At 44.2% G+C, this 12,091-nt stretch overlaps 1 protein-coding gene across 1 annotated transcript in view; it reads left to right on the forward strand.

Annotated features, from left to right (window-relative positions):
• The window catches only part of LOC106588221 (zinc finger protein ZFPM2), a 103,885-nt gene extending 93,463 nt beyond the window's left edge, over positions 1-10,422 (forward strand). Inside the window, exons 5-7 of the mRNA XM_014176998.3 lie at positions 4,597-4,803; positions 5,454-5,696; positions 7,202-10,422. Coding sequence (XP_014032473.2) covers positions 4,597-4,803; positions 5,454-5,696; positions 7,202-9,621 — 2,870 coding nt within the window. The 3' untranslated portion in view covers positions 9,622-10,422. The remainder of the gene's footprint in view (positions 1-4,596; positions 4,804-5,453; positions 5,697-7,201) is intronic.
• The last annotated feature ends 1,669 nt before the right edge of the window (positions 10,423-12,091 follow it).

The following is a 12,091-nucleotide window of genomic DNA, read 5'->3' on the forward strand; positions in this document are numbered from 1 at the left end:
CTGATGAACTAATCAGCCTATACTCCAGAGTTTTATATTTTATGTTTACTGTTCCAATATTGTATTCTGTGTATTCTGTTTGTATATTGTCTACTGCTGGCAGCACCTTCTCACTCAGTCAAATTCCGGTTATGTGTAAATGTACTTTGCGAATAAAGGTGATTCTGATTATATAACAAAACTTGATAAAAGTTGTACTCGTACTCTGCTTGTACTCGTACTCTGCAAGGGGTAAATCTGGAACATAACCATACATAACTTTTGATCTACAGAACGCCTTTGGAAGCTGTTTTCACAGTCCTACATGTTTGTAATGTGATCTGGACAATAATTTTGGGGTACAAAATGTCCAGAATGTTCCTTTAAAATCATGAGGAGGACTGTCCTCCTCTTCCTCACTGGAGGAGCCTCCCTGTTACATTAATCCCACAAACCCATTACAATGCCGGAACTTTTAAGACTTGGATAAACAAAGACCATCATTTAGATGGAAGTGGACATTTGTTGGCTCTGGGTCTTTGAGTCTGTGTTGGAAGAGAGGAAACAAAGACCAAAGGGAGTGGAAGTTTGTTGGTTCATGTACTGTGAGGCAATCGAGGAAGACAAGAGTTAGATGGAGACTAGGAGAGGACTGTTTGTCTGACTGTCACTTTGCAGCAGCGGACTGACAGCAGCTGGTTACCCACACCAATAACAGTCCGTCAAGAAACTCACTCAACTCGCTCTTCCAACAAAAAATTTGAAAATTGGACACAGGTTGAATTTTTTTAAATATGCGTAAAGACCCTCAAAACTCACTGCACCCCCACCCCCCGGCCCCACCCATATGTAGGACGGAAAATAAATATGAATATGAAATATGCGTTACCCCTAAACAAGCATCCTGGCCCTGGGATTGTAGCGGATGTTCAGTTGCTTCGTGCTGCTGTCCTCTCCGCTGTCTGTTTGATCTAGTGCTCTGGCATTGCGATCAATGAGGACACAGGTGCAGGGCGCAGATGGCAGCGTGCTGATACCAGGGGGGGGGGGGGCGGGTTGGATGGAGGGGGAGTGGAGGGGGGTTCAGAGACCGTGCCAGGATGACAGAATGGTACCAGGGGCGGGGGCCCTCCCCTTCCCTCCCCCTCCTGTGAAACATGCAGTCCCATCTTCACTAATGGAGGTTGTTGTTGTTTTGTTCTCAGTGCAAGCTTTTGATTTGTGGTTCAGGCTAAGGGAAACTGCACTCCGAAACATAGTTTTAGTGTTCTGAGTTCCAATTTAATAGATCTTTGAACATAAAAGGTTTAGGCCTCCTGGGGAGCTAATCATAACAAAGTAGCAAGGGCAGCCTATTACCACTGTAGTGTCCATTTAATGCTGGTTTAAATAGTCCAAAACAAGCATTTCGTTACACTCACAATAACTCCCGAGTGGCGCAGTGGTCTAAGGCACTGCATCTCAGAGCAAGAGGTGTTATTACAGACCCTGGTTTGAATCCAGGCTGTATCACTTCCTGCTGTGATTGGGAGCGCCATAAGGCGGGGCACAATTGGCCCAGCGTTGTCTAGGTTTGGCCGGGGTAGGCCGTCATTGTAAATAAATATTTGTTCTTAACTGACTTGCCTAGTTAAAACATTTTTTTAAATAACATCTGCATATGTGTATGTCACCAATAAAATTAGATTTGTAAAAAGTGACTGATGTTAAAGCGTAACTGTCAAAGGTATGGTATGTTAGGCTACTCCCCTCTGTATGCTATTGTATGTCTAATGTCATGTGAATCTCTGTGTAATCTGGATTCCCTGACTGAGGATGCAATTGATTTTGGTATATGAGCAAGAAAATTGTGAATTAGAGACAAATCAGATTCTAACAAAATGTTGAAATACTCTTAATTCTCATCTCATTGCTTGTTTATGACTTGTTTACGTCGTAGTGGTGTGGTAACAGTAATCCATGGAGAGATCGCCACCTTGTGGAGAAGAGGTGTCACCTCTTGATCAACAGCTACAAGGGAAAAAAAGGAATGGCAGATTTTTTATTTAACTAGGCAAGTCAGTTAAGAACAAATTCTTATTAACAAAGACAGCCTACATCGGCCAAACCCGGACGACGCTGGGCCAATTAAGCACTGCCCTATGGGACTCCAAATCATGGCCGGTTGTGATACAGGCCAATTTCATCCTTTACAAACCTTTGTTGCTGCTGTTGCTGCTTGGCTTTGAGAAGTGATTGGCAGAATTTTCTTTCAATTCTTACTTGTTACTATAAACAGTATATTTTAAAATGTAGTACCTTGCTAAGAAATCATCTGCAATTGTAATTTGAAGGTTATGTAAATCCATCACATTACATGTAATGGGTGAACGTGTGCACGTAATGTTGAAATAGCAATTGTCAGAGCCTTATATTCTCAACATAAGGCTCTGGCTTTAGCTGAAATCAATCATACTAGTTCCATTCACATGCGTATGATTGTTTTGTGTGTTTGCCATGCACATCTTCAAATGGAGATGTACTAAAATCCAGCAGAAGCATTGTCCAGCTGGTCTGTCAGTACCCTGTGTCTTTCTTCTAGTGTTTAGCTCCAAAGTATCATGGTTAGCTCGTTATCTCGGCAGCCAGACTTTTGTAAATAGTCATATTAAAAGATGGAGAGGCTGTCATTGGGAGAGAGAGAAATGTTATCATGGCTCCAAAGCCCTCCTTTCTTGTTCTTCTGCCTAATTAGTTTGTTCTCTGGCCTCCTGTGGAATGTTCCATGCCAAGGCTTCTAGAATTAGATTTTCCAGGACTTTCATATGAAAAGTGTTTGTTCTAGGATGTAAACTCAGCAAAAAAAGAAACGTCCTCTCACTGTCAACTGTGTTTATTTTCAGCAAACTTACCATGTGTAAATATTTGTATGAACATAACAAGATTCAACAACTGAGACATAAACTGAACAAGTTCCACAGACATGTGACTAACAGAAATGTAAAAATGTGTCCCTGAAAAAAGGTCAAAATCAAAAGTAACAGTATCTGGTGTGACCACCAGCTGCATTAAGTACTGCAGTGCATCTCCTGCTCATGGACTGCACCAGATTTGCCAGTTCTTGCTGTGAGATGTTACCCCACTCTTCCACCAAGGCACCTGCAAGTTCCCAGACATTTCTGCGAGGAATGGCTCTAGCCCTCACCCTCCGATCCAACAGGTCCCAGACGTGCTCAATGGGATTGAGATCCGGGCTCTTTGTTGGCCATGGCAGAACACTGACATTCCTGTCTTGTAGGAAATCACGCACAGAACGAGCAGTATGGCTGGTGGCATTGTCATGCTGGAGGGTCATGTCAGGATGAGCCTGCAGGAAGGGTACCACATGAGGGAGGAGGATGTCCTCCCTGTATGTAACGCACAGCGTTGAGATTGCCTGCATTGACAACAAGCTCAGTCCAATGATGCTGTGACACACCGCCCCAGACCATGACGGACCCTCCACCTCCAAGTCGATCCCGCTCCAGAGTACAGGTCTCGGTGTAACGCTCATTCCTTCGAAGATAAACGCAAATCTGACCATCACCCCTGGTGAGACAAAACCGCGACTCGCCAGTGAAGAGCACTTTTCGCCAGTCCTGTTTGGTCCAGCGACAGTGGGTTTGTGCCCATAAGCAACACTGTTGCCGGTGATGTCTGGTGAGGACCTGTTTTACAACAGGCCTACAAGCCCTCAGTACAGCCTCTCTCAGCCTATTGCGGACAGAGCACTGATGGAGGGATTGTGCGTTCCTGGTGTAACTCGGGCAGTTGTTGTTGCCATCCTGTACCTGTTCCGCAGGTGTGATGTTTGGATGTACCGATCCTGTGCAGGTTTTTGTTTCACGTGGTCTTCCACTGCGAGGACGATCAGCTGTCCGTTCTGTCTTGCTGTCTTAGGCGTCTCACAGTATGGACATTGCAATTTATTGCCCTGGCCACATCTGCAGTCCTCATGACTCCTTGTAGCATGCCTAAGGCACGTTCACGCAGATGAGCAGGGACCCTGGCCCACTTTCTTTTGGTGTTTTCCAGAGTCAGTAGAAAGGCCTCTTTAGTGTCCTAAGTTTTCATAACTGTGACCTTAATTGCCTACCGTATGTAAGCTGTTAGTGTCTTAACGACCGTTCCACAGGTGCATGTTCATTAATTGTTTATGGTTCATTGAACAGGCATGGGAAACAGTGTTTAAACCCTTTACAATGAAGATCTGTGAAGTTATTTAGATTTTTACGAATTATCTTTGAAAGACAGGGTCCTGAAAAAGGGACGTTTCTTTTTTTGCTGAGTTTATATTGAATGCGGTGGACTGCATGGGTTTTACTCATGTTTGACTTGCACAGAGAGAATTCCTTTAATTCATTTTCAAGCTGGTGTATCTGAATATGACCTATTAATCATGTAGCTTAAGCCCTAAGCAATTGTACAGTGTGCGAACTGAAGCAGAGAGCATACCATATACTTTACAATACAACATTGGAGTATTATTGCAGGCATAGTCTTTTTTTCTACAATACATCTTTTAACTGATATTCAGACATTATAAGTACACAGTTTCTACCTGATTACTACAAAGAAGAACACGTTTTTGTTTCTCAGGTAGACAACTTTGGTGCACTACAACCAAACCTATCATGGAAGGAGAGGAGCTAGCTGCGTTTGCTGTGGACTTCTACTCCCGTCTTCAGGCGGTCAACCAGGCAGCTCTCTTTGAGGGAATGTACCCGGCCAGATTGCTGGACTCCATCCAACTATTGCCCCAACAGGCCAACATGGCATCCATACTTCCCAACGCTATAGTCAACAGTAAGTGCAACTTAAAGCCTAGGAGACTAGGGCCCTTGCCAAATCTTTTCAGCCTCCTGAGGGGGAAGAGGCGTTGTTGTGCCCTCTTCACGACTGTGTTGATGTGTGTGTGTGCGTGTGGGTATGTGTCCGTCCATGCATAGTTGTTTGTGTGTGTACGTAGGTTTGTGTATTTTTGTGTGTGTGCGTGCGAATGTGTGTGTGTTTGTCTATCATCAATTAGCTATCTCAGCTTAGATGAGTCTGTTTGGCAGGTATAAGAGCCTACGGGTTCTCCTTGACCTTCAGTTTGTGTTGAAATTAAGTATTTACTCTTCACCCACATAGACAGCACCCCCATCAAATAACAGCCCATTTACTCTGATTAAGGTCTATTGGGTTCAGGTCATCGCTGTTTGACAGTCTATTCCAGCCTTGGTGAAAAATTTAAGTTAACTTAAGCTAAAACGCTTTCCTCACCAAAGAGACCGCACTGATGCTTTTTAGAGAGTCGATTAAGTACAGTGAGATGTGATTCTAATGTCTATGTGTGTGTATTCATCATGATTGGTTAGATTTATAATGCTTTTCCAGTGCTCAATGCACTGTACATGGTAGGCCTAATGGGGTGAACTCACCTCATCTCTGTATTCATCTCTGTCTTTCTGCAGAGGACATCTTCCCTTGTAAGGCATGTGGGATATGGTACCGCAGTGAGAAGAACCTGCAGGCTCATCTGATGTACTATTGCAGTGGGAGACAGAGGGACTCAGTCTCAGACATGATGGCAGAGCAGTTAGACAGGAAGACTGGTCCCCATCACATGCCCAACGTAGGCCCCGGCCCCTACCCACACTGCAATATAACTGGATCAGTACAGCAGGCCTTGGAGATGCACTTGAACACCCACAATGGTAAGCTGAGAGGAGAATATGTTGACATTGTTAGGTTCTAAGTTCTAGTATAAATCTAGTCGGATACCAAAAGTCAAACTAGATTTATTCAACACACTGGGCGTTGCAGCTGCAAAAGCACTCATACAATTCGCAGAATCATATATTTATACCTTCCGATTAGGTCGAGTCACATCCTTGTATTTCTAGGATCAACAATCAATCTCTGTTGCAGTGCAAGAACTGTGTCTGTTCCTCCTATTTATTATTATTGACCTTTCTTTCAACAGAAAAGACATACAGTTGAAGTCAGAAGTTTACATACACTTTGGTTGGTGTCATGAAAACTAGTTTTTCAACCACTCCACAAATTTCTTGTTAACAAACTATAGTTTTGGCAAGTCGGTTAGGACGTTTACTTTGTGCATGACACAAGTAATCTTTCCAACAATTGTTTACAGACAGATTATTTCACTTATAATTCATTGTATCACAATTCCAGTGGGTCAGAAGTTTACATACACTAAGTTGACTGTGCCTTTAAACAGCTTGGGAAAATCCAGAAAATGATGTCATGGCTTTAGAAGCTTCTGATAAGCTAATTGACATAATTTGAGTCAATTGGAGGTGTACCTGTGGATGTATTTCAAGGCCTGCCTTCAAACTCAGTGCTTCTTTGCTTGACATCATGGAAAAATCTAAAGAAATCAGCCAAGATTTCAGCAATTTCCAAACGCCTGAAGGTACCATGTTCATCTGGACAAATAATAGGACGCAAGTATAAACAGTTAACAACAAATTCTCATTAACAAAGACGGCCTACACCGGCCAAACCCGGACGACGCTGGGCCAATTGTGCACTGCCCTATGGGACTCCCAATCACGGCCGGATGTGATACAGCCTAGGGAACTGAGATGTAGTGCCTTAGACCGGTGCGCCACTCGGGAGCCCGAATACAAAATGTTATATTTGGGGTAAATCCAAGACATCACTGATTACCACTCTTCATATTTTCATGCATGGTTGTGGCTGCATCATGTTATGGGTATGCTTGCCATCGGCAAGGACTATGGAGTTTTTTTAGGATAAAAAGAAACAGAATAGAGCTAAGCACAGGCAAAATCCTAGAGGAAAACCTGATTCAGTCTGCTTTCCAACAGACACTGGGAGACAAATTCACCTTTCAGCAGTACAGTAACCTAAAACTCAAGGCCAAATATACACTGGAGTTGCTTACCAAGATGACATTGAATGTCCCTGAGTGGCCTAGATACAGTTTTGACTCAAACCGACTTGAAAATCTATGGCAAGATTTGAAAATCGCTGTCTAGCAATGATCAACAACCAACATGACAAAGCTCGAAGATTTTTTTAAAGAATAATGTGCAAGAATTTTGTGTAGATTGTTGACAAAAATCCATAAATACATTTTAATCCCACCTCGTAGCACAACAAAATGTGAAAAAAGTAAATGGGTGGAACTTTCTGAAGGCACTAACAATCTAAAATGTCTTCTTCTCCCCAGGTGTTAAGATGGAGGAGGTGGTGTCCACTGGCAGCAGTAGTATGAAATGCACAGTCTGTGACCACACAGCGGACTCCCTCCCCTGCCTCCAACAGCACATTCTCTCCCACCTGTCTCAGACAAGCTACCGGTGCTCCCACTGCCACTTCAGCTTCTCCTCCCCCAGGGAACTGGACAAGCACCGGGAGGATCACGGACACAGCCACAGCCCACTCAGACAGCACGGTCCCATGCAGGTCGAGACAGAGTACTCTCCCAGGGAGGGCAGCAGCGTGGACAGGAGCCCCCAGTGGGCCATGGCGAAACAGGGGAAGGAGCTCCTTCAGAGCCCAGTACTGGGTAACATCCTTGACACCAGGACTAGTCCCAATGCGGAGCTGGAGAAGATGGAGACTTTCCCGGTGAAAGCTGACCCTAACTCAGGAAGCAGGGCTAGTTTCTCCTACACCAGTGTCAAATCGGAACCCTCCAGCCCTCGCCAGGCATCCTCACCCATCCAGAACTACATGGGCCCCGCTGCTTTTCCAATGGGGCCATTCTTACCCCATTTCCCCTTCTCACAGGACATAACAGCCGCCCCCCAGGCCTCGGAGATCCTGGCTAAGATGTCCGAGCTGGTCCACCGTAGACTGAGGCATGGAGGTACTAACAACTACCCCCCTCATGTCATGTACAGCACCCTTGTCCACAAAGGGGCCACGTGTTTCAAATGCAATATCACTTTCGGTAACTTGGACAACTACTTAGTTCATAAAAAGGACTACTGTAATAGCCGTTGGCAGCATGTGACCAAGCCACATGATTACGCCGGTGTCCTGGACAAAGTGGCTGATACAGGGAGCCCTAAAAGTGGGGGTTTGGGTGGGTTGGGCAGCATGAACATGGGTCAGGGTCATCTATCTTACCACAACAGTCATCTCATGTCCCCCCGCCTGAACTTGTCAGGACTGGATGTTGGGGAAGGGAAGGCACAAGTACATGGGGAGCTCCCAGGTAGCGTGAAGAACCCCTCCACCCCCACCAGTTCAGATGAGAACCCCTCTATACAAGATGTGACAAGTCCCAAAACATCCCAAACGCCCCAGACAGACCCCAACAAGACAACGTGCGAGCCCTGTAAGATCACCTTTAGTCGTACCGAGACCTACATGGTTCACAAGCAGTATTACTGCGCCACACGCCATGACCCGCCCATGAAACGAGTGCATGGAAACAAACTGCCCGCCACCCAGAGAATGGTTCGTACGCGGAAACGGAGGAAGAACTTAGAAATTAGTGTTCCCAACCATGAACAACAGAGGCCTCCCATGAGTCATCATCCACATTACTTTGGGATAGCATCCATTGGAGGACGAGGCATGTACCAAGACCCAGGGAAGATATATGGTAACCAGTTTCACCCCAGTCACAACTTGTTTCTTGGCATGGTTCCTAAGCATCCAGAGGCTAATCTCCCTGTCACTAAATCAGCTCTGATATCTAAGTGCAACGCCATAGCTCAAGATGATCTGGACAGCCCTATCGATCTTAGTAAAAAGTGTTTATCATCAAGCCCTCGTAAATTATCTACCGCTCCTAAAAGACTCACGGACTATCACGAGTGCACAGAGTGCAAGATCAGCTTCAACAAAGTGGAAGACTACCTTGCGCACAAACTGAGCTCTTGCCCCATTACTGCTCCAGATCACAAAATATCTGAGGTTGTAAAAAGAGAAGGGTTTAACAACCCAGTAGATGACAACGATACACACCTGGAGAAATGTGTCACCAATGGAGCCAATAAGGTGTCTTTTCAAACAGGTAGCACTAAGGGGGATCAGCTCGCTGTCATCAAAGAGGAAAGCAGGGACCAGTTTCTGTCCCAAGAATTTAGCCCTCCATTATTTAAGAAAATTAGACATGATGAACAGATTTCACCCTTTTATGGAATCAAGTCTGCAGACTACACCACAGGTACAGTGGTGATGCAGAGAGAGCTCAGCGAGCAGAGACAGAGCCCCAATGAAGGGAGTGAGGTGGAAAAAGATCAACCTATGCCTGATGGCTACCAGGAAACACAAGGTGTTTTGCCCCAACATGGCTGCCAAGAGCCTGAGAACACAGAGAACACACTCCAGGACAAAAAGCTTGTTAATTCCCATCTCCCAGACAGCCAAGTATCATCCTTGTCAGATTCAGACAGTCCTGTCAGTGTCAAGCCCAAGAACAGCACTTCCTCATCCTCGTCCTCCCCAGCAGTATCTAAGACAGAGGAGGTCCTACCCTCCTGTGAGAAAAGAAGCCTAAATGGCTCCATCCAGGCAACACAGGGTAACGTAAAATACTGCCGCCCCTGCGACATCCAGTTCAACAACCTGTCCAACTTCATAACGCACAAGAAGTTTTACTGCTCGTCACACACCGCCGAGCACGTCAAATGAGTTTGGTTCGGTGCCCAGTCTCTCTCCTCCTAAACCTGCCTCACACAGGGTAAATACAGCACTGCTGGTGGACAATCAAGAGTAGCATCTCCTTCAGTTTAATAATGCAAACATATTTGTGGGACAAAATAAATGTGTCATCCTCTGCGTCATCCTTTCCCGCTATGTGATTTATTTATTTAATTCGAAAAATACTTCCACTGTTAAGATTTGAATTGATATTTCATTGAAAAAAGTTATATGTAAAGCCTTGTGTCATACGCACAGAGAATTTCTGACTTTTGAATGCATATTTATATATTGATTATGAGAGGTACAACAAACTATTTGGGGTTGAAAAGCCTCAGAAACACTAGTCTATCTGTACAGATTATTCTTTTAGTATGTTTACCATCATTAAGTGATACAAAAATACTGTTTTTGAAATTATAGGACATGTTTGTTTATCTTATATTTCAGTGTAGAACTTTCATGTACTTAATGTGTAAATTGTAGCTTGTATATTCATTTAAATGTCTGATTTTACTCTGATGCAAAACTTGTTTTTAAATGTACCTCTGTTGATTTTGTTCTCCTTTTATATCTCTATTAAAAAGTGAATTCATATTTTTATTTTGTCTGATTTGATGAATTGTTGATAAAATGTTTATGAGTATTGACCATGAAGGTTGGGTGATGTGATCATTCCAATGTCAAAAAAGACATTGTTAAATGTGTTGCTATGCATGCCTGTGTTCGGAATGAAATTCCTCAAAATGTTTGATATTTTTACTTTGTGTTGTGGAAATTTTAATAAAAATCTCAGGCACAACTTGCTTTGTGATGTCTATCTACAGTATCTCCTTCCTCAAATATGCATCCTCACAATACACACATGATGTTACATCACCACCTAGTGGGTGTATATTGAATAGCTAGTACAAGCATTTAAAGTATATCTGCATACCAAGGATTCTCATGACTGACTTGGATATCACTTCTATGCGCGCCAATATCTACAGGGGGCTTTTGGCTATTTCAAAATGCTAAGTAATTTATGTTGAAGGAAATGGAAAAATAAATTCAACAATGTTCTGCAGTCTGACCATTCCATTTGGCTTAGTAAGGGTTGAATGTCCTCATGGCATTTGATACTTTTGTGCATTTCACAGCCTCAGCCTACATTACAGTGCAGAATTCAATATATATGACCTGAAATATCTAGCAAGAACACTAATTTAGTTTTTGCAACAAAAAAGTTTGTTTTTGCAACATGTCATGTACTACAAGATATGGGAGTTTTACAAACATGTAATTTACAGAAGCATTATAAAGTGTCGTACAAAATGTATTACAAAGTCTCTCTCTCACCTGTCCATCTCCTCATTTGAATTCCATGCTGTCACTGTCACTTGTCCACTCAAGCTTAACATTGTTGTCATCTATCATACACAGGTTGCCCTTGGAGAGTCCCTCAATGAACCTGACATCTTGATAAGCTAATTTCCTGACGATGGCTCACTGCTCTTCTTACTAGGCGACTTTAATCGCCCGACGTTTGCCTTCAACTAATTTCTTTCCAACCTTCTCTTTCCCCTCCTTGCCTTTTTTGACCTCACCCTTTCCCAATCCCCTCCAATTCACAAGGCAGGCTATATGCTTGATCTTTACTTGAGGTTGTTTGCCTACTAATTTCACTTCAACCCCCCTCTGATCACTATTTTGTTTACTTTTCTGTCTCCCTCTGCTCCAACCCTAGCCACTCAGCCTCTTCCCAGATGGTCATGCGCTGTCACAATCTTCTCTCTCCCTCTCTCTCTCGACGACTGGTCCCAGGTTGACGACATCCGCTCCTCATTCACTCAGCCTATTAGGTCCACTGGTCCCACTCTCACAGAACTACCCTATGCCTTGACCGCTTTCTTCACTCTCTCCAGATGAAATCCTGCAACTAGTGAGGTCTGGCGACCCGACAACCTGCCTACTCAACACCATCTCCTCCCTACTCCAGACCATCTCTGGAGGCCTTCTCCCATTCCTCACTTCCCTCATCAACTCATCCCTGACCACTGACTGCATCCCCTCTGACTTTGAAATGGCTCGAGTCGCTCCCCCCTCAAGAAACCAACACAACTTACTGTATCTGGACGTCAAAAATCTTTATCCCTTCTTTCTTTTCTTTCCAAAACAATTGAGAGTACTTTCTCTGATCAACTGAGGACTTATCACTCTCAGGACAATCTTTATGACCCTAACCAGTCAGCCTTCAAGACGGGTCTCTCAAACGAGACCCGTCTTGTGTCACGGAGGCTCTCCGTGTTGCCAAAGCTGACTATCTCTCCTCTGTTCTCATCCTCCTAGAGGGCTGGGCGGGGCATCTCAGGCTCTGCACAATCTTGGATTGCGTCATACCTGGCAGGCCGCTCTTACCAGGTGATGTGGAGAGGATCTGTCTGCACCACGTACTCACTACTGGTGTCCCCCAGGGCTT

This window comes from Salmo salar, chromosome 27, assembly GCF_965601325.2.
Source record: "Salmo salar chromosome 27, fSalSal1, whole genome shotgun sequence".
NCBI lineage: Eukaryota > Metazoa > Chordata > Actinopteri > Salmoniformes > Salmonidae > Salmo > Salmo salar.